The sequence below is a fragment of the Drosophila santomea genome, chromosome 3R (assembly GCF_016746245.2).
Source record: "Drosophila santomea strain STO CAGO 1482 chromosome 3R, Prin_Dsan_1.1, whole genome shotgun sequence".
In the NCBI taxonomy this organism is placed as follows: domain Eukaryota; kingdom Metazoa; phylum Arthropoda; class Insecta; order Diptera; family Drosophilidae; genus Drosophila; species Drosophila santomea.
The window spans coordinates 22,915,925-22,937,605 of record NC_053019.2 but is presented as its reverse complement, the minus strand read 5'-3'; the positions used below and the strand labels follow the sequence as shown (position 1 = coordinate 22,937,605).

Here is a 21,681-nt window from a genome sequence, read left to right as displayed (position 1 = left end):
CAGTGTCTAATGTCCAATCAGGCCGGAGCACCTAACATTTTCAACGGATTTTGCATTTTATACTCAATTACAAACTCGTGGCCCTGCACTCGTAATTAGCCCACCCACCTGGCCAACCAAGTGAATGGCATTGTCCAACTTGGCACGTGGCCATTCTCCATTCTCCAAACTCACATTCCAAAAACCCATCCACCCATGGCCACTTGCAATCGAAATCTTACCTGTCCTTGTACTGACTGATTGGCGGTGAATTAAAAACGGCCACGTTCGGTTTTCCGCTCAACTGGAGGGTCTTGCGTGCCTTTCCCAACTGATTTTCCGCCACACAGGAGTAGTTGCCAAAGTCCTGCGGATGCACTTTGCGTATAATCAGCGTGTGCCTGGATCCGCGCGTCTCCATGATGTGCCGCTCCGTGGTATCCAATTGCATGGTGTCTTTGAACCAAATTACCTGTAAATAATTGAAAACTTGGTCAATCGAGGCGAGCGCACGAGTTTCCAACTGCTGCCAACTACTGGCAAATGTGTGTGTGTGTGTGTGTGTGTCCAGGTGAGTGTGTGTGTGTGTGTGTGCGTGATTGCGTTTCACCCGTGACTCTCAGGTTGTCCCAGGTCGAGGTTGAGTTTTGTGGTCGAGTGTTTTCGTTGCGGGGCGGACGAGGTAAGTTCACCATTTGGGGAGGGGCAAAAGTTAAGACGATTTGCGGCAAGAGCGCTTCCACTGGCACTTCGTGCGGCTGTCACTTGAGCGTCAATTAAGCGTAATTCCTGTTGAAATTGAAAACCAGATCGACGTGCCCCACCGTCGCTTATTGATTTCCCATCAGATTTTTAGCCAACTGGCGTCTGGCATGAAATTCATCTTTGATTCGGCAACGGATCCGTATTGTTTGTACCTATTTGTTTGCAACATATTTTTTGCCCAGCCAGCCGACGACAACATGTTTTGTGTGTCAAGTGCGAGTCCCGAATCCTCTGCAAACACACATCCCGAAAAAGGACTCATGGCCATGTGAGTGGAGTGTGTGTGTGTGTGTGTGTGTGTGTGTAGGGACGACACAACTACACAGACAGAGGAGGTCCGTGCGTGTTTTGTAAATGAATTGAGGGCGCGAGTCACTGCAGCGCCGTGCTGTCGCCTCGCTGACAGCTCGTAGACAGGATACGCCAGAGTACGGCCAGGATACGGCCAGGATAGGGCAGGATACGGCCGGATACGGGCCGTAGTCGGCAGATAAGCAAGGACAGAACGCACGAATTAACAGGGAATACGGGCAGCAGCAAATTCCAAAAGCACCACGAGCAGCAGGTGCTCGATGCCATGACGCACATACCAAAATCCAATCTCTAGTTCCCACAAAGGCGCAAATATTAAAACAAATAGAGGCAAACGTAAAAACAAGATGAGAATGAATGGTGTGGGGATGGGGGGATGGAGGGATAGTAGTAGCCAGCTATCTGTGGCATTTCTATTTGCAAGTCTAGTATTTATTTGCTCCTATTTGACTGGATTAGTTAACGCTGGCGGTGCTTTGCCGCATATTCCATTAAAATGACTGTCAGCAGTGCATATGTGTTGTCATATTTTCCACTCACACCAGCGCGCCTGTCTAACATTTTCACCCATTTCCACACACATTTCCCGATGTATATATGTATGTGTACGTGTGCAGCCGTAAATGTTTTTTTGCCCATGCCGTTATTTGTCCAAAATGTTGATGTTTGCGATTTTCGCTTTTGTTACTTTTGTTTCTTTGGCTGGCTATGCTGTTGATTTTACGCATTTTCCCTTAATTTAAGCTCTAGTTTTGAGTTATCCACTCCACTTGACCACTATCATCAGCGGTCAGAAAAATTGTCTTGGCAGCGTTGCTTCAACCGTGCGTAACGAGGCATAAGTGTTGACGTGGCAGAAAAATGGCCAGAAATTATTTTATTTGATATTTCCCCATCGCCGCTGCCAGCTAACTGAATTAATTGCTCCACGGATGGGGCAATTGATTGCTCCGGAGTCCTGTGTGCACTTCATTAATAGATCCACGCAAATGTGGCGCCAATCAATCTTTTGCACTTGCGCTTAATTTTCAATTGGAAGAGGAAATCGATGCGAAACAAGCAACTTGGCCAACTTAGAAACTGGCCGAAACAAAACAAACCGAAATGAGACGAAGTAGCGTCAAGAAATTAGCATTGATGAGCAGCAAAGCGAGAAATACCAATCAACACTAATCAGCCAAAAAGGAAAGAAAAGAAAGTAAAAGAAGAGAAAAGAAAGCAGAAGAGTATATGCGTGCCTCAGCCAACTCGCATTCCGTCTTTCCTGTTCAAGGATCCTGAGTCCTGGCCACCAGCTCCTCTTCCCTTCCGTTTTGTCTGGCAATCTATTATGCAATACCTTCGCTCGCTGGCACAGCGGAAATTGCCAAAGGAAGAGTGTTGTTAGATGGGTGCCAGCTGCGAGTGAAAACGCGCTAAGAACCAAAAACAAAAAAAAAACAAAAAAGAAAATCGACCGAGAGCCGAAGAAATAATTGCAAGAGGCATGTGGGAATTACGCATACGCCACGTTGGCACGCACATAAGAGAGTTGCGTGTGGCATCGCCGCTTTCATTTCCTTTCCTTTTCTTTTTTGTTTTTTTTTGCTGGTGTTACTGGTGTCGCTGTTAATGGCCACAGTTTGACTTAAGTTGTTGCCAACACCAATTGGTCAGAGACCCGGCACCACAGCTGCTTCCCAAAAGTTGGCGCCCAGGGAAAGCTAATAGAAATTAGATAATGACAATAAATAACTTTGCCGTAATTAATGACTGTAGTTAAACAGCAGTTTAGAGTGCTGGCCTACCATGTCATTAAGTCTACAATCGGGCCATCTCCTCAGACTTTACGCACTCTCGTATGCCACATGTTGCACACATTGATATCGAATTCATGCCACCAAAGTTTTGGACATTCTTGTGGCTTTAACCTAATTTCAACGGACATTTTATTGGGTTAACTAATTGTGGAGTTTGATGTTTGATATGCTATAATCTCCGCTTTGTTTAAATAAATGGTATAAAGTGCTGCATAATAAGGCTTTCAATTGGAATTTGATATTTAAGGACCATTTCTAGTACATGAGCACATACATAAGTAATGCAATGTATTTATTTAGTTAATCTGTAAACCCTTCATGAAGCTGTCTTCTGTGATTCCATTCTGATTAATTACCACTTAAATCGTGTGTATATCGAGTAGTTTTTGAAACGTTGTGATGGCAAGTAAGCAATTTCCAGTCCGACGAATCTTCTAATTATCTCGCAATTTTGTGCCATCTAAACATCTCATTTTGGATCGGGCCAATAGGCCAACTTGCAGTCCTTCCCAACCCGGGCACAAAAACTCATTACGTGCGCTGTGTGTTCGTGTGTGTGCTCCTCTGTGTGTGTGTGTTTGTGTGTGTGTAAATGTGAAGAAAATTACCAATTTGGAAATTAATTTGCAAAATAATTAAAAGCCATAGTAGCGGCATGGCAGCCGTATCTTTCCCCGTTCTCCGCTCCCCCCTCCACTTTCGCTCGCTGATGAGCGATGAAAGCTCATCAGAGTGGGTCCTTGTTTAGGACGGCGGGTGGTGTGCTGGTGTGTGTGTGGGTGTGCTGGTGTGTGTGGGTGGTGTGTGGGCGTATTAGGGCACCAGTGGCTGTCGAAACGGTCGCCCATTAATGCTGTTAGCTGCTGACGTTGATGGCTCTGTCAAATGCTGCTGCATGTTTAATGCGTCCGACATCGATGACGGCGACAACATCGTTGACAATACTGCCACCGCCGCCCGATGACGTTGATAATGATGTTGTCTCATTGCCGTCGCTCATGTTAATGACAATTGCTCTAATGACTTTGTTGCCGCCGCCCGTTGGTTGCGTGGAGTGGCACAGACACAGATACACACAGACACACAGACACACGGACAGAGCTTAGAGCATGTTTATGATATTCATTATGCAACAAATCGACAATATCAATGGATTATGAATATGCCAGACTTGGGCCCGTGGTGCAATGCGTAATTAATATGTAAATATGCGCATAAGTGCCAATGCATGGGCGGCAGTCTGGGAATGTCAGCATATATATATATATCTATATATATAGAGTACCTTTCAATGCGCGCTAAATAATTAATATGAAGCCCCCGTGTGGCGATATATGCGGTTTTTCCGCATCGAACTGCCTGGATATCGTTGACAAGACATAATTAAAATTGCACGCCGCACAAGAACAATACGCAGAATAATGTGCATATATATGCATAGCTATTATTCGCATCAGGACTCATTAGTTCATTGGCTGCCGATCATTTGCACCTTTGTGCCATTGCTGGAAATGAGAATGAAAATTCTATGCAACAGATTTGTGACCGTAATTACAGTACATTTGGCATGCCACAGATAATTGCCACAACGACTCCCCCTCTTATCACGCTAATTAAACTGACCTTTGGCTCGCTGCAAAAAAAAAAAACAAAAAACAAAAACCCTCCTCTGCAGCTAATCAAAAAAACTTTCTGTGTCTGTGGCACACACTTGAAAATTGTGTATATATATGCGGTTGCAGGTGGAGCAGAGTCAAGTACTTGAAGGGAGGCTCGTTAAAAAAAAAAGCTTCAAAAAACAAGCGAAAAGGAAGCGTTAGATTGTATACACTTAGCCACAGGGATACAAAAATAAAAGAGAAGCTTAACATAAAAAAATTGCAAAAGGGGAAAAGCATTAAATGAATGAAGGGAAAATGACGAACTGCGGCCAAAACGAGAAGCAAGTAAATGTATAAATTGCATGCGGAAATGCCATTCTCAAAGACTACTAAATGCCACGCCCACCCAGCCCGTTTCAACCGCCCACAGCTCCGTCAACTGGCGATGGCGATGGCAATGGCGATGGCATGCACAATGCAAAGCAGGAGGCGTTGACGTTGACGCTCGGCTGCAGGGGGGTTAAAAGGAGGCAGTGCGGCCAGCGAAGGGTTAAGGGGCCAGCGACTATAATGAAATGTGTCGGACAGAGCAAATAAAAGGAACCAGCTAGCTGGCAGCAAATAAATAGTTACGCTGTTCGCTGGAAAGCAGTCAACTCTTTGCGGCCACAAAACGAGGGCCAAAAAACAAAAAAAAAAGAAGAGAGGAGAAAATGTTAAAAATTAAATAGCATAAAAACTTAATGCGCTGTCGGAAAATTCGTGGAACGGGCCCAAGAGTCGCTGACGGGACGGACTTACCACGAAATCGGGCCAAAATGAAACGAAACAAAGTGAAATGAAACGGGGAGCTGTATAATTTTAAGGATTGACATTTGCGGTTGCAAGTCATTATTCGGGTTTCGTCTCTTACGTATGACGTTAGGGTGAACCCGCTTGCTTTTTGGCCAAATTAAGGTCCTGCAATCCCTTATTACAGGTTTATGGGGCAGTCAGGGAAAAAGGAAACTACGAGTAATCGGGTTTAAAGGGCAATGACTTGGTCTTTTGGGCTTATTACATCTGCCTGATTGTGATGCCACTTGTAGCTTGACTATGTCATAAATAAATTAAAATATTGTATGTAAATTAAATTGAAAGTTAGAGGAACTATTGCGATTAATAATAATAGTAATGTTCTGGCAGTAAAGGATCACCCTGCTATAATCCAATCCCTCCATTTCCGCCCAGCTCTTCTCGCCTCTGTGTGCGCCATGTCATTTTGGGTTTTCTTTTCAGTTCTTTGGCATTTCTCTGGTGCTTTTTTCATGTTTTTTCGTTTTTTTTTTTTTTTTGTCGGTAGACCACCGCTTCTCACTTCCGCTTTGGCAACTTCCGCAATTTTACTTTGAATTATAGCCGAGCGTATTAATTTAAATGTCGACAAAAGGCGCAGAGCACAAAAATAAACACCAGAGGATGAGAGAGTGACTGAGAGCCGAGCTAAAAGTGAAGTCGAAATTACTGCAGAAAAGCTTGGCATGTACGAAAATGCATTGGGCAACAGGACGACAAGGACGACAAGGACACGCTCAGTGGCACTCGCTCGCTCGCACAGTGTCGCCATCTCGCTCGAACTTTTTGTGTGCGATGTTTGATTAAAATTATGCTCGGCGCCTTTTCTTTGTCGTTCTGCTGTCTGCTGCCTGCGTCCTTTTTATCATCTCTTATCTGCTGCACTTTGTGTTGCACTTCAATTTGCCGCTGTAGACTTTTAATTAATGCGTGGTGGCAGCAGTCATATGCTTTCGACTCTCAGCTTAACAATGGACTCCCCGTGACGACTAAGTCCATGGGATATGCCTTATACATATGGGCAGCGGAATCTGTCCGAGTTTCTGAGTATCTGAGTAATTGATTATATGAGTATCTGAATATCAGAGTATCTGAGTAACAGAGTATCTGAGTAACAGTGTATCAGAGTATCCGTGTATCTGAGTAACTGAATATCTGAGCATCAGAGTATCAGTGTATCTGAGTAACTTAATATCTGAGTATCAGAGTATCTGTGTAACTGTGTATCTTTGTATCTAAAGTATCTGCGTATCTATAGTATCTGTGTATCTAAAGTATCTGCGTATCTATAGTATCTGTGTATCTGCAGCATCCGCTGCGGGGGCGTATGGTTTGCTGTACGTGTTTCCAAGTGAGCTAGCGCGATAATGAAAATTTATGTACGAAATTTAATTAAAACATACCTCAGGCTGTGTTTCGCCGTGGACGATGCAGACCAGCGTTGCCTCATGCCCTTCGCCCGAGAAGACCACAGGACGCTCCACGGAGATTTCCGGCGAAACTGCGGGCGCAAAATAACGAAGAGAATGTTAAGAAATTAGTTAATAACATGAACATTGTCCTGTCTCACGGAATGGCAGCGAACGCGAAAAATCAATGGCCCAATGGCGCTTCCCCTCCCACGACATGAGCATCAGAAAAGTGTAAATTGAGATGGGAGCCATGTAATTAGCACATGTAATGACCAGGGGGGGGGGGGGCGGGGAGCTTGGGAGATCGGTAATGAACTCGCATCAAAATTATACGGACATATAAATTCTTAATAAATGTCAGAACGAACGGCAGGCATTTCAATAATTGCCAGCCAACCAATAAATGTCGGTAAGTGTGTAAATGTAATAAGAGCAATCCCCATTTCAGTTGGCCAACCCGTAGCCACCCCTGACCCCTGACCCTTTAGCCACTGACCACCTACCACCTACCACCCACCACTGACCATGAGTCCATCATCTACGCCAATGCATGTGCCGCGAGAGCGTTAAAAGTCAATACCCGTTCGAAATCGAAATCAGATTTGACATAAATTGGACTGACAGGCGGATGACTCCGTGGCACAGTCGCGCACACAAAAAATTAATTCGTTTCGCTGCCATTGTGTACCTACACTTGAAAATAAAATCAGCGGCAAAATACTGAATATTTATTATGAAAAAAGGAAATCACTACAGTCTTGTAGAACTTTTTACAAAATTGTTTCGGACTAAAAGAGACGTTTTTATTCCGTTTGACTAATGGAAATGTACTCTGCTTGTTTCGAAAACATTCCGAATTAATATTGTTATTGATATTGTTATGGGTTGTTTTTTTTTTTTTGCAGTGTTTTATATGTGGATGTGGGTGGCATACTTACACAGGACATGGAGCACGACCTGGCTGGAAGCGGGCTGGCCCACGCGATTGTTGGCAGTGCATATGTAGACGCCGCCCTTGTGCCGATCCACATTCTCGATGGAGAGGACGTGCGAGTGGAGCTTCTCCTCGCCTGCAAGGGAGAACGATGGAAACCGCATGAAAAATGCAACCAATAAGGCCGCCGCCACACAGACGGACAAACAAAGTCCGCTTCTGGTTGTCCGCTTGTCCGTTTGTCTGTTTGTCCGTTAGTCAAGCTGTCCGTTAGCCAAGCTGTCCGTTTGTCCGTAAGTGCAGCTGTCCGTGTGTCCGCAAGTCCGGCTGTCCGCGAGTCCAATAGTCCAAGTATCCGCAGCCCAAGAAATGGCAGAGCCAATTACGGGGAATCAACGTGCGGCCAAGTGACAGTGATGTCCGGCCGAAGTCCTTCTTCACCGCGGGCAGGCTCTGTCTGTTGTCCACCAAACAACGAAGAAACCACCAACGGAGCCGCGTTCACACACTGCCATTTTGCCGTCGGAGTGAGTAAAGTATATATTTAATAATAAAGGACGAGCAAAGCGATGGCCGAAAGCGGGGCAGAAAATATAATTTCTTTGACTTTTCATTCTTATGGAAATTGTTTAAAGTTTCTTTTACGACTGTATTCATTTGCGTTTTCGCCACCGCCTCGTCCATTGTTGCGCTTTACGATTTTAATTTGCGTGGCCTTTGGTTGGTTTTTTTTTCGGTTGCTCGGCTGTTTGGTGGGGCATCCTTTCTGTTTGGGGGGCATACTCGTCCTGGCACTTATGCGCAATCTTACCGTTGGGCAAAATATTATTCTTGCGGCTCCAAGTCACATTCGGCATTGGATTACCCGTGGCCGAGCACTCGATGCGCACCGACGAGCCCTTCTTGACTTGCAAATGTCCGCCGGTGCTAATGTGATGAATCCTCGGCGGCACTGTAGGGCAAAGGATGGAAAAAAATGGTAAAGAAAAAATAAGTAAAACAGCGAAGTGAGAGAGTAGAAAAACACATTTGAAATGGCCAGTGGTCCCAGTGTCCCCACTGTCCAGCCAAAACAAAAATGTGTATGCAAAGTGGGGCTGGGCAAGGACATCACACAATTTGAATAAATAACTGCGCCCCGAATGCAAATTGAATGAGAGAAAACGGCATTTACGCGTCTCCAACTTTGGACTTCGACTGGAAAAGTGCCCCTGGAAGTCCCATTTTTTTTTGTATTTTTGGCTTTCATTCCTTGACCCCACTGGGGCATAGTTTGATTTAATTCGGGACCGGCGGTTATTTATATTTGTGGCCGCATTATTTTGCAGCTGTTAAAAATTATGTCTGCTGTGCGGCGACTAAATCAAGGACAACGGCTGCTGCCGCCTTCGATGGCTTCATTCCGTTTTATGGACATTTCTCAGGCCCTGTTATATTTCGTCCTTTTTTGTTTTTGGGTCTACTAAATGGCCGGCAGTTTGCTTTTTTTGGGATTTTGTTTTTACTTTACTTTTCAGTCTTGTTGTTTTTTCTACACTATTTTTTTTTCTTTGTTATGTCGAAGCTCTCGGGGATTTTGTTCATTTGGCTAGGCCGAGACACACACACACACACACACTTTGTTGATATTTGGTTTTCCCCAGAAAATTCGACATTTAAGTGCGAGTATCAACAGCTCAATAAAGCAAAAGGCGCACATAGACACTTCAATACATATACAAATACATCTATGTACATATAGATGTGCATTGGACTCAATATACACATCAAATTAGAGTCCATCTACAGTCTCCAGAGGCGCCAAATTGAGGGGCTTGGGCTGGACAGCCCTGCATCACTGATTAGGACCCAATCAAATTATCACTGACTACGCCAGTGGACGCACAAACATGTGTTATTGATGCAATTCTTTCAAAGTACCTACATACGTTGTGCAATATATCAAATAATATATTCTATTTCTCTGGCCAAAACAAATAAGCCCAGCAAGGATAGCAGCGCGCTCGCTCGCCAGGATATTTGCATTCGAAAGAAAATTACAATTGATCACTGAGGGGCGCACAAATAGCTCATGGCTCATGGCCACCAGCTGCACTGAGAGAAATAAAAGCTCTTAGCACATACCATATAACATTGGGCTTAAGGAATGTAAAAATGCAGCGAAATTAAGTAGGATACAATACCATTTCAAAATGGTATACAAAAGTATACTTTTCTATACTTTTTCTATACTCTTAGGCACTTTTTGCAGTGTAGCTCGTGTGCGGAGTGCTCTGTCCTCCTGCAGCCACAAAATATGCATTAGACTATAATAAATCATGAGCCTGGCAAAAGGCGCAGCGGGAATAAGGACTCGGATAACTCGCAATGAAGTTGCAGGCGAACGGAGAAGTGCTCCACCCATTTACGTGTGTGTTTTGGTATATGTATATGTATGTATTCTCAATATTCTCACGCTTTGTACACTCGCATATTGAATTCAATAAATATGTCTCCTCGTTTTATGAAAGGGCGCCGCCTCGCATTGGGAATGCGGTGGGGGGGAGGAGGGGATCAAAAGCTCTTTTAATACCCGATACCCGGACTGAAATTGATTTTGGCTCTGTGACTGTGCGGCTTGTAATACGTGGATTGCGGCATGTAATGTCATGCAGATGACGACTACTTAATGGGTCTCAATCTTGCAGACTGTCAGCGACGATGGTTTTGCGCTGGTTTTGTGGCCAGCTGGCAAAAATTTTAATAAGCAGCTCTTTCAAAGCATCCGCCGCATTGGCCGCAATGGCAGTGGGTGGCAGGGGGAGTAGGAGGAGTAGGAGGAGCAGGAGGAGCAGGAAGAGCTGGAGGAGTAGGAGGATCAGGGAGCAGCATTGCGGTGGTTGCGGCCAGTTTTGACAGAGTTTGTTTCATATTGATTTCGCAACAGCTACAGCTACGGCGGATGGTGGAGCTTGTGCTGGTGGTGGCTCAACTTCGGGTCCTGGTTTTGTGGCATGCAAAGTTGCTCATCCAACCACTCATTCTCCCAACCACTTGGCCAGCCATCCAGCCAGACATCCATCCCAACACACACACACTCATATCCAGGCTTAAACTTTAAGTGCGCCGGTTTTGTGGGCGGCAAAAGTTCGAAGCATGTCTGTTAAGTAATTTAAATCCATATTCTGTTGCATCCGATAAAGTTTAGTGCTAAAACTTAAGCGGCTGCCTGGAGAGCCCAGCAATCCGGGCATTTAATTGGGGTCTCCCGTTGCTCTAGATGCAGTGTCCTGTTGGTAATTTGTCTCGAGTAGCAACACGCAACTTGTGCGTGTGTGTGTGTGCGTTTGCGTGTGTGTGCGTGCATTTGTTTATCGTCCTTGTGGCATATAATTATATGCCTTTGCCAGCATCTTTTGTTATTGTACAAACATTGTTGTGCCGCCCATTGTACGGGGATCTATTGTCGGCCAGCTGGCCATAATTAAATGCGTCTCCCCGCTTTCCGCACTGCTCCCCCTTTAATACACACCCCCCACTCCCATCGCCTCCTTGTCCGCATCCTTTCTCTGCACCTGTCTCCGCCTGATGTGGCCACATCCGTCTCCCTGTCCGTGTCCATGTCCGTATCCGTGTCCGAGAGCAGTTGTTTTGGCATATTGTGCATATAAATCACATTAGCCGGTAGAGCTCCATTTTCTATTCAAGGCCGCACCCACGCACACACACACACGCACACACACACACACTTGTGCAATAATTATGGTTTCCGGTTCAATGATTTCATTGTTATCGATACAATAAGTGGAATGCTTGACTTGGACTTTTGCGGTGCACAAAGACCCTGTAATTACACAGCTAATTGCCAGCTGTTGCGGCATTTAAACTAGTCGTAATCCGATGTTGGCCATTGGCCAATGCATTGGCCAAAACCGATTTTTAAAGTCACGCGCGAAATGCATTTAAAAATCACACCGATTCGGCCGTGATAAAAATGTGTAAATTGCCGCCATGGCCGACCGCACAGCCACCGCATAACATAATGTTTTGCGGTTGGATTTGCTCCAGCCAACCACCAACCATTCAATCCACCGCCCTGATCTGACCATAACCCATAACCAAAAGCCCAAAAACCGAAACCAAAACCGTACTGAACCGAATCGGCGACAGCCTGCCACCGGCTAATGGATGGATTGTGGATGGGCCATGTCGAGGCCTAATTGGTTTTATTAAACGTCACATGAATAATGCCCGCTGCAGCTGCAGTCCTGTTAAAATGCTTTCAAGTCCTTGACACACTTGCTGCAGTGGCAGTGGGGCAGTGGTATTTGTTGACTGCTGGCCAACAGAGATAGCAACCTTGGTGGACTCATCAAATATTAAAGCCTTCACATCGGTTAGATACAACACACCTAGAGTGCCAGATGTTTTCTGTTGGGCGGCGGTACTGGCAATTATTGCGAGGTCATCCAGAAATTAATGCTCGTGCCATATTAAAAGATTTGTCAACGGGCAAACTTTTGGGCCATTGTTTTTGGCCCTTTGCTGGAGGGCCAAGGAGCCCAAGGAGTTCACCCAGAAATCCCAGCTATTCCGGCTATCCGGGTGCTGGTCCATTTTTTTGCCATCGCCGGGCTAATGTCTTTGTAAGTGCCACGACGGCCACGATGGCGGAAACTTTGGCAGCGGCGAACATTATTTTTTCATCTTTAGTGTGAGCCAAACTGAAAGTAATTTACGCTCGTAAAAACTGCCAAGCCGAGATGCCAAAGAGTGGCAAACTTTATGAAATTTATATACGAACATGCCATGGGTGGAGGCACAGGCCTGCTGGATATTTGGGTATCTGAATCTGAGGAGAATCCAGACTTTTTCCAGGCTCGACGGATCCGAATTAAGGGGAGGATGGGTGGGTGGGTGGGTGTCCATGTCCATTGCCAGCCGTGTCGTCTGCCTGCTGAGCCTATAAAAACTTCGACAGCGCATTATTTTGCCTGTTTTCTCCTTTGACAATAATGGAGATTGGTGGTCGATGGGGTTTGGGGGCAGAAACAGAATCTACCATTCGTAGCGAATGGCCAAAAACGGGGCGAGAAATTTACGTGCGCCTGCGAAAGTTCAATAAACGAAATATTTCTGGCCATGATCATTATTTGGCAAACGGAGCGCATAATAAACACATAAAATAAACAAAACTTTTCAATAATCGACTTTTTTGCCCTCGCTCTCGCACTTCTCCGCTTCCCCAGTTCTTCTCTGTTTTTCCGTTTAATGTTTGCCTGTGGCGCTGGACGGGAAAAAAAATCGGAGAAAATCGGAGCAACTGGGCAGGCAGACGCACACACACACGACCACAAGGAGCAGGACCAAGTTTCAATGACAAATGAAAAAAGTTGTCGCCGCTAAAATAAATACGCATTTTTATAGGCCTTTGTGCTGTGCGATTAATGCCTTAGCCGAGATCCATACAGGCGCGCATTTTAAAGCGCCTTAAAGTCGGCAATAAAACTATTTTTCAATCGCTTACACTTGGCGCGGCAGATAGAGACGGAGATAGGGCGCAAGCGAGACAGCGACACTTTGGAGATTTGGGGAATTGTATCGCAATTTGCATGCACCGCACACACACACATAGAGGGGATTTTCGTGGAGCAGTTAAAAGGCAAGTGTTGGCCAGACACACACAGACAATCGTATGCAAATAAAGGGCAACATTGTAATTGGGGGAAATATATGTAAATTATTCATCATTGCTGATTAGAAGCCCCGTCGAAGACGCAAGCCAAAGGAAAGGAACGAGGAGTGTAGGGTAAGTAAAAGGATACCCAGGATACCCAGAATACCAAGGAGCCAAGGAGAGACAAAGCTGAAGTCGCACGCTTGTTAGCCACATCGGATTCGGTCTCCGGCAGGAAGTAGTTGAGCAGGACCCGGAGCCAAAGGAGCAGCAATTTGCATCCGTTCTTTCTCTCTTTCTGTGCGTCTGAGTTCCACTGGCAGCCGCTTTTGCTCCAGAGGGATGAGCAGCGATGCCGGGGCAAATGGCAGATTAGTTTTGATTTTTTCAAACGCCCAAAATTTCCACTCTCTATTGAATCTCTTGGCCGTAAAGCCGCCAAATTGCAGCCGAACCTACTTTGCATATTTGAGTGGCCCGGACGCATAAAGCACTAAGCACTAGGCACTAAGGATATGTAAGGATATGTTAATTTGACCAGCACACAACACTGCAGACTCGCAATGATGGAGCCTAACAATGGGGCCCCAGTGATTTGAGCCCGGCCGCATAAATTTCGCCCATAAAATTCCCATGGAACGTCAATCTGGATTGGGGAGTTATGGAGTGAGGTGATTGGGATTGGGGATTGGGAACTTTGCATAACAATGCAAACGGCGAAAGTGGCGAAAAGTCGTTGGCAAATTTGTGAGCCGGCCTACTTACCGAGTATCTCGACCGTGTGGGTGATTTCACGTGGATCCATAGTGGCAATCTGGCAGATATAATCACCGGCATCCGTGGGCAGGGCATCGCGTATCTGCAGATTGAATCCGTTGACCAAACGCACTCGGGGATCGGGCGTCACTTTCACGGATCCGGCGGTTAATATGGCAATTCCACGCTTCCAGGCCACAACGTACGTGTCTGCAACATAAGAGCAATAAGAGGCGTATTGAATTTGAGAATCACTGCTGGAATTATGGCATTATAATTGATAAATTATGTTCGAGAGTTATTGAATCGAATGGCGGACTCGAGTGCTTGCATTGCAGTGGCAGCGCAAATTGAAAAGTCAAAATTCAAATGACTCAATTACGGGCCGCTTCAAAGGATCTAAAAAGGCTAGAAATTCAATTTGGCATGGACTCGCAATCACACATACACTCTACACACTCACATATACACTCACACATATACACACACGCAGCTAGAGGCAGATCCAGAGTGGAATATAAACCGCAGACAGGCGGCATGAACAACACTGGATGAGAGTCAGACAGGCACTCAGTAACACCCACTTGATATCCGCTAATGTGCGGCATTTGCAATCATATGCCAGAATGAGAGGCACAGACACTCGGATGCTTTCAACGGCTGTAGCTGTGGCGGAGGAGGAGCAGGAGCAGGACCTGGCCATGATGCCAGCGGAAGGATGCCAGTCAGCCAGGGTGGACCTTTATCGTTCGAGCTGATTATCATATAAATATTCATAAATCGAAATAGTACTCAATACCGCTTAAGCGAGGCAAAACCATTTCAGAAAAGGCATCTAAAAAATAACTTGCGTTTAGTCAAATCCTTTGCTAACATAATATTGAGAAAATGTGGTTATTTCTCAATATTATGTTCATATATCATATCATTATTAATAATAGGTTGGTGAATGTCTTCTAGTCACAATGACAATCTTGGTCCACCCTAGCGCATACTAATACACTCATAGGCACACTCAAACACTCATTCACGTACGACAGTCCAATGGCAATGGCGCATTCATCGAACTCATTAATTGTGATTCCTTTTTCAATTTATGTGAGTTGCTCGATGTAAATTTCCGAGCGCGTGCAAAGCATAGATGATCGGAAAGGGCGGGGGGAGTGGTGCAGGATATGGCAAGGATGTTGGGGGGGTCGATGCGAAGTTGGGGCAGCAGAAATGAAGTATTGAAATGTGTATTGAAGCTACCGGATTTGCTACTAATGATGTATGACTTCCGTGTTTCGCTGCCGATGAGCGGCGTTCATTAAAAATTAAAACAATTTTGCCCGCCATCGACGAATAAGTGAGCTCTTCTGCTGCCAAAAAGATTCGGGGTACGGGAAAATGACTAACAGCTGCGGACAAAACTGTAAAGCTGACGGTAGAAGTCAAAGGGATTTTACTACTGCTTAAAGGATTACATATACTTTTGAGCTGCACTTTCAAATTATTCCATTTTGTGCAATACATTGTAATTAATTATAAAGCACAGCCTTGTGTCAGAATTAAGAAACATTCAGACATCTTGTTATTGTAATATTTTTAAACAGCTTTATAAATGAAAACTCCGACATTGTTTTGCATACCAAAAGGCATTAGCATAGTTGAGCATAATCTTTTAATAATATTTTGGCCGCAGCTGTAGGCAGGCGAATCTTTTCCTCCGCAAATTGATTTCACCTCGTACGCACACAAACACAAACACAAGCACACACCAAATGGATGTGAGTGAGTGTGAGTGAGTGAGTGCAGCAGGACCTCGGTAGCAAGTTGGCTGGGCCGTAATAAATGCTTATGAAGTCATTTACATGCGCATTCAAAAAGCGTATTTATTTGCAATGAGTTCAACAACATCAACAAGCCAAGGCACACGGTCTCCGCTCCATGAAAAGTTGAAAGGAGTTAAAAGGAGGTGCAGGATATGCAGGCAGTGCAGGCGGTGCAGGCAGGAGGCGCAGTGCACTGCAAAAACAAATAAATAAACGAGCACCACCTGCTGTCGTTAGCGTGCTCTAAAAGGAGTCGAAGGTGGAGTTGTGGTTGCAGGATGTGGCTGGGCAGGATGGGAGGATGGGTCGGAATCGGGTTATGTAGATGGTGTCCCTGCCGCAGAGAGCGGAAAGTATAATTCTTTAGGCTTCCCGGCTGGCGACGATGGCAATGGCGTTGTCGATGGCAAGGTGCTGGTGCATTGGGTTGTAGGTTGTGGGCTGTGGACCTAGAACGTATCCTGCATGCATAGATCCTGCTTAGGAATGGGGTGGCAGGGTCGTGTTGCAACATGTACGTGCTGGCAAAGTGCAGTCATATCATATTAGCCGCTTGATTGAGTTATGAATGAAGCAACGTCAGTTGTAGTTGGTACATTGCCAAGTCGATTTTTCAGCAGGAACATGCAAATTGGGCGAAACCATCGCCTTGCTGCCCAAGTCGGGCTGTCAATTATTTCGTTTTCCAGCTGGAACTGCCAGCCACACAATTGGTTAATTTCAACGATGTCGGACTAATTGGCTGGGTTTGTTCTAGAGCTGTCAGCATATTTCAATTGCAAGTTCTTTAAATGTTTCATTTTCGTAAATACGTAAATAGATCAGAGAATTGCATTGTGCATGCCAATTACTGACATATTTTTAAAGATCTCTTTCTTGTTGTCTCACTGAAAAGAATGAGTGCGAAAGCCTGTAGTATAATTGATTACCCAACAATGGAGGACTAAACTAATAGCATTAAAGGATGGAACATATATTTTTATAGGCTCTGCTGGTATGTTGCTGCATAAATGAATTTGGCAGCACTGGTTTGTGGAGTGGCAAAAATAATTATTCTGCAGTCGCTGTGCAGCAGACTCTAAGCCAAGACTGCGCAGGACTCAGGATCCTAAACGTAGTCCGTTGCAAGGGCACTCATAAATCAGGAGCCTCGTTTCGTGTGCGCTGTGTACGGCTGCCTGGGCTGCCTGGGCTGCAACTAAATAAATTGTTAACTAAAATAACAACAATCTAACGAAAACAAGCAAAACACGAAACGCCTCAATTTCCGGTTTAAGTGTTCTAAACTAAATAGAAAGGCATACAGATGTGGATGGGGGCAGTGGAATGGAAGTGGGCGGCATTACGACAACAATACATGCAAACAATTGCTCGCCGTTAAGCGAGCGGCAGGTCCTGGATTCAGAATTCAGGATTCAGGATCAGGCAGCAGGAGCGGCAGGAGCAGGAGCCAGCGGATGAGGATGAACGAGTTGGATGGGGTGGGGCGGAAACTCGGTAAAAGCATTTCGGTTTTTGTATGTCCTGCTCATCCTCGCTGAACTCACATAAACATGGCCTGCTCCAGCTGGACAAATGGCCGACCACACACGTCCTGCTGCAGAGCGGCCTGGTTCATTGTTTACAGCCGAAAGCCAACTTTTAGTTTTCCACACTTCACCCAGTGACAGAGATACTACACACAGCTATATGCATAGCTATACAGCTATAGATATAAACACATAAACGGAGGCACAGCACACGACCAATTCAAATATGGCCAATGCTCGCATAGTTGCAGCAGCGCCTTTTGTCTGTTTGCTCTGGGCATACTGTGCGTATGCGCAATATGCCAGCCATCGTCCGCCTTGAGCTCGATTTTCTCACAGTGTGTGGGGAAAAGCAGGGAAAGACGGGGCAAAGCAGGGAAGGAACGGACCAAAGGCCGACCAACGGACATGTTGTTTGTCTGAGCGCAATTTATTGCATGTCGGAAAGGCCAATATTATAAGATGATGACCCCCGAAGATAAACGATGTTGCGGCTTAGCCGCCGCAGGCAAACTAGAGCGAATGGGGCAGACTTATCTGCAACTTCTTGCGAAACTTTGTGCCCAGTATGTTTGCCCCCAAGTGTGTGTGCCAGTGTGTGAGTGTAAGTGCGAGTGTGAGTGTGAGTGTGTTAAGTGTGGTGTCCGTGTGCGTGTGTGCAGGGAAAAAGCGAAATTAGAACTGTAAATGGCATTAATATTGAAACTTTGTTGCCTCCACAGCCATATATATATACACTATACACCATGCCAAGTCGAGTGGTCCGTTCTGCTGTTTGCACAACTTCAACTTTTGCGGTACGATTCCATTTCCGTTTTGCTGGGGTAATAGTTTCGAGCGCCGACGCTCCATCAAAGCGTAATGAGCGTTTGTATGGCCGCAATGACGGGGTTTTTGTGTTTTGAATTTTATTGCATTCGAGTTTACAGTCACAGTCAGTTACAGCCAGTTACAGCCAGTTACCATTTACCATTTACCAGTCACCAGTTACCAGTTGGCATTCGCCATTCGGCAGTTAGCCATGTGGCCAGTTGTTAAATGTTTTTGCCCTCTGTTTGCTTAGTCCTTGTTGCTGTTTTTAAGCGAAACCGCAATGAAAAATTCACACGACACCGACTTTGCATGCAGACAAACTCAACTGAGCAGCGAATAAAATGGCCAGAGCAATTAATTAGCCGATTTGATAAAGCCCAAAAATTGCAACAGTACAACAATGGCTTCTTGATGCTGCGTTAGGCATTTGAAAATTAAATCGGATTTACCATCTCTGGCTGATTGCAACATACATTGTATATTTAGAAAGTTTTTTGGCAATTTCTGGCAGTTTACAAGAATAAATTATATAATAATATTTACTTGTCTCAGAAGGCACGGGATTAACATGCAAATTTGGCCAAACAAACTGAAGCAAAAGAACATTCAGTCACCTGCATTTGTTTGCTTTTTCTTTTTGCCTGGATAATAAAACATCCTGCCAGCCAGGATATTAAGGTGACTGAAAGAGATACTGTACACAGGCCTAAGATATCCGTATATAATTACGCTTTGACAGTATGAACTGTCTGTATGAACTGTCTGTACGAACTGTTTGCAACTTGTGATCAAAGAAGTCTTTGGTTATACCGAAATTGATATTGTCGAGCTGGCACAAGTACAAGTATTTCCACTCTAGAGGGTATCCTGTTTTTCCAAGAGTGCTGGTAGGCAAAAGCAGAAGCACAGCAATAGCAAAAGCAAAAGCAAAGGCAAACAAAGCAAAAGAAACAAGCAAGCCAGCAAGCAAGCAGACAATGAAATAAACAGACATTGCGTGCCAGACATTGAAGAACAAATAAAAATTCAAATGAAATGATAATGATGAAATGTTTCACTGTTTACTGTTTACTCGCACTCAGACACGACTATCCATTCCCTGGCAATGGCAAAAAATGAAAGGAAAAGGGAAAGGGAATGGGAATGGCGAATGGCCCACTCGAGCTGAAGGATTACTCTTTCGGGGTGCAAGGATCCGTAATAAGTGTTTAAAGGCATTTTCATATTATATGGAAATGCTCACACGCGCCCTTTGTCTCTGTTTGAGTGTCTCTGTGAGTGTGAGTATGAGTATGAGTATCAGTATGAGTGTGTGTGTGAATGTGATTTTCGTTCTCTCGAATTTTACGAGTTCGCATCGCAACGCATAAAATGAAATGAAAATGCGCATAAATTGTACCAAGTACCGGGCGAGAGTCTCGGCGGTTTAGTGAGGTTTTAAAAATTCTATCAATTATTTTCTTTACACTTTACGTTCGCGGCCATAAAAAGGGATGTGTTCCGGTTCACCTGCACCCGCAATCAGGCTAAATCGCCGGATACTCGTTGCCAATCATATTTCAGAGTACCTGACCCCATAAAGTATGCTATATTAAAAGCACAAAATCGCGAGGCAACTTCGCTTTTAATTATTCCGTTTAAGGGCGCAAGTAAGCCGCGAGCTGAGCAATGGCTGTAATGAAATTGTCGTATGGGCACTTTATTAGCATAATGCCGCATTAGCCAAGGGGAAAACGGAAAACTGCAGAGTAAACCCAACCATAGCAAACGCCCAGGCAATTTATTTTTCCCCTCTAACCCCGCTTGTCCTTTCCCTTTTATATATATGTATATATTTACTTTCTTGTGCTTTATTCTGGTATTTTCTATTCTCAGCCATGCTTTTTTATTATTAGTACCCAAATGCCCGCAGCTATAATTTTGTTGCAGAAATTGTCTGTGTATCGCATCGCCTGCGTTGCCCAGCTCCAGCTCCAGTTCCATCTTCGTCCTCATCCTGGCGAGTCCTTTGCTAGTCGTGTCCCTGAGTCCTGGTCCAAGTTGCAGAGTTCGTCCTTGTCGGAGGCAATCAAGTGCAAGAGAAAGGCAAATGAAATTCTTTGTTCTGTATTCGTTTTCTTATAAACGAATGCCACCCACCGCAGACGTCTCAAGCTCATATGCATCTACATAAGGGGATACATCCTACAGGTCCTGTACACTTGTAAAAAATGTTACAGCTTCTAAAGTAGTTAACATTTTTACAATTGTAAGAAGTAATCAAAATTTAAATTTAAACTTTCCCTTTAAACTGATACTAACTAATAGCCGAGATAGCAAAAAGTGTATAAACATATTTGCTATTTAGATATTTTTTCAGTGTACGAATAAAATGTATTCCAAGTGTTTGGGTCCGAGTTTTTGTGTGGCGTTCTGTCCCCGACGAGTGGCACAAGTTTCGACCATCTTGCCCAGCTTTATTTCAGTCCACCCACAGCTTTTTCATTCGAATTGCCTGCTCTTCTCGCATGCTGTTGCTTATGCTAAATCCCTGTTATGTACAAATAATCTCGCACACACGACCGCATTTAAATTGAAAAACGTACATGGACCGACCACGGCTCAAATGCCAAGACTTGAGTGAAGCGCAAGCAAGGAAGGAAACCAGGACGAATGGACGGATGGAGGGATAGAGGGATGGAGGGATGAACTGGAGCGCCGTAACCACTACACATGTCTTGAATGGACATCTGGCCGTCCGTTTTGACCGCTGCTCCTGTTTTTCTGCGGTCGGATTGCCACAGCAGCAGCAGCAGGAGCAGGATGAAATTTAGTCCTGTTGGGGGAGGGATTAATGCATAGTTGTGGCCATCGCATAATGTCGGCTTAATTATTTGTATGGCACAGCCTTCGACCGCAGCATTTAAATGCAAACTGCGTGGGTGAATCAGCTCGTGTCGGTATGCCTCCTGATGGAAAATGCTCGGAAAATGTGTGTGGAAATGGGGGACTATAGCACCCCCGCCCACCATTTGTATATGTTTTGTACTCACCCGTGTTGGCCACTTCGCAGGGCAGCACTATTGTCTCGCCGGTGATGAATTTGAATGTCTCCGAACGTGATATGAACATGGGCTCGTTCTTGGTCATCATGCTCTGGCCGGACACTGGAAATGGAAATAGGAGAGAGAGAGGAGACACAATTTTAATATGAAATGCCTTTTTGGTATTTTCGTACGCAATATAAGTAAATTACTCAAAATATTATTACTCGGCCTGACCGACATGTGTGTGTGTGTGTGTGTGTTTGTGTAGACACACATGTACGAGTACGGTCCATGGATGATGTCATCTAGATCAACACAACATCTTGTGGATGGTCAGATGTGTGGCTAATTGGTTTAGTGCATTTAAGAATATTTGTCAGATGTCGGAAAGTTCATAAAGTGCATTTTATTATGCCCATCCAATGAAACTTGTCAAATTTACACAAACAAG

General features: G+C 44.8%; 1 protein-coding gene across 2 annotated transcripts in view; it reads right to left on the bottom strand.

The window, feature by feature from the left end:
* Positions 1-21,681, bottom strand: part of LOC120452470 (leucine-rich repeats and immunoglobulin-like domains protein 1) — a 128,876-nt gene that overhangs the window by 15,553 nt on the left and 91,642 nt on the right. For both annotated transcript variants that reach the window (XM_039636707.1, XM_039636708.1), the window contains exons 4-9: positions 21,237-21,350; positions 14,058-14,258; positions 8,448-8,588; positions 7,641-7,772; positions 6,694-6,791; positions 222-451 (exon numbers count right to left, since the gene is read on the bottom strand). In XM_039636707.1, the coding sequence (XP_039492641.1) occupies positions 222-451; positions 6,694-6,791; positions 7,641-7,772; positions 8,448-8,588; positions 14,058-14,258; positions 21,237-21,350 (916 nt within the window). The remainder of the gene's footprint in view (positions 1-221; positions 452-6,693; positions 6,792-7,640; positions 7,773-8,447; positions 8,589-14,057; positions 14,259-21,236; positions 21,351-21,681) is intronic.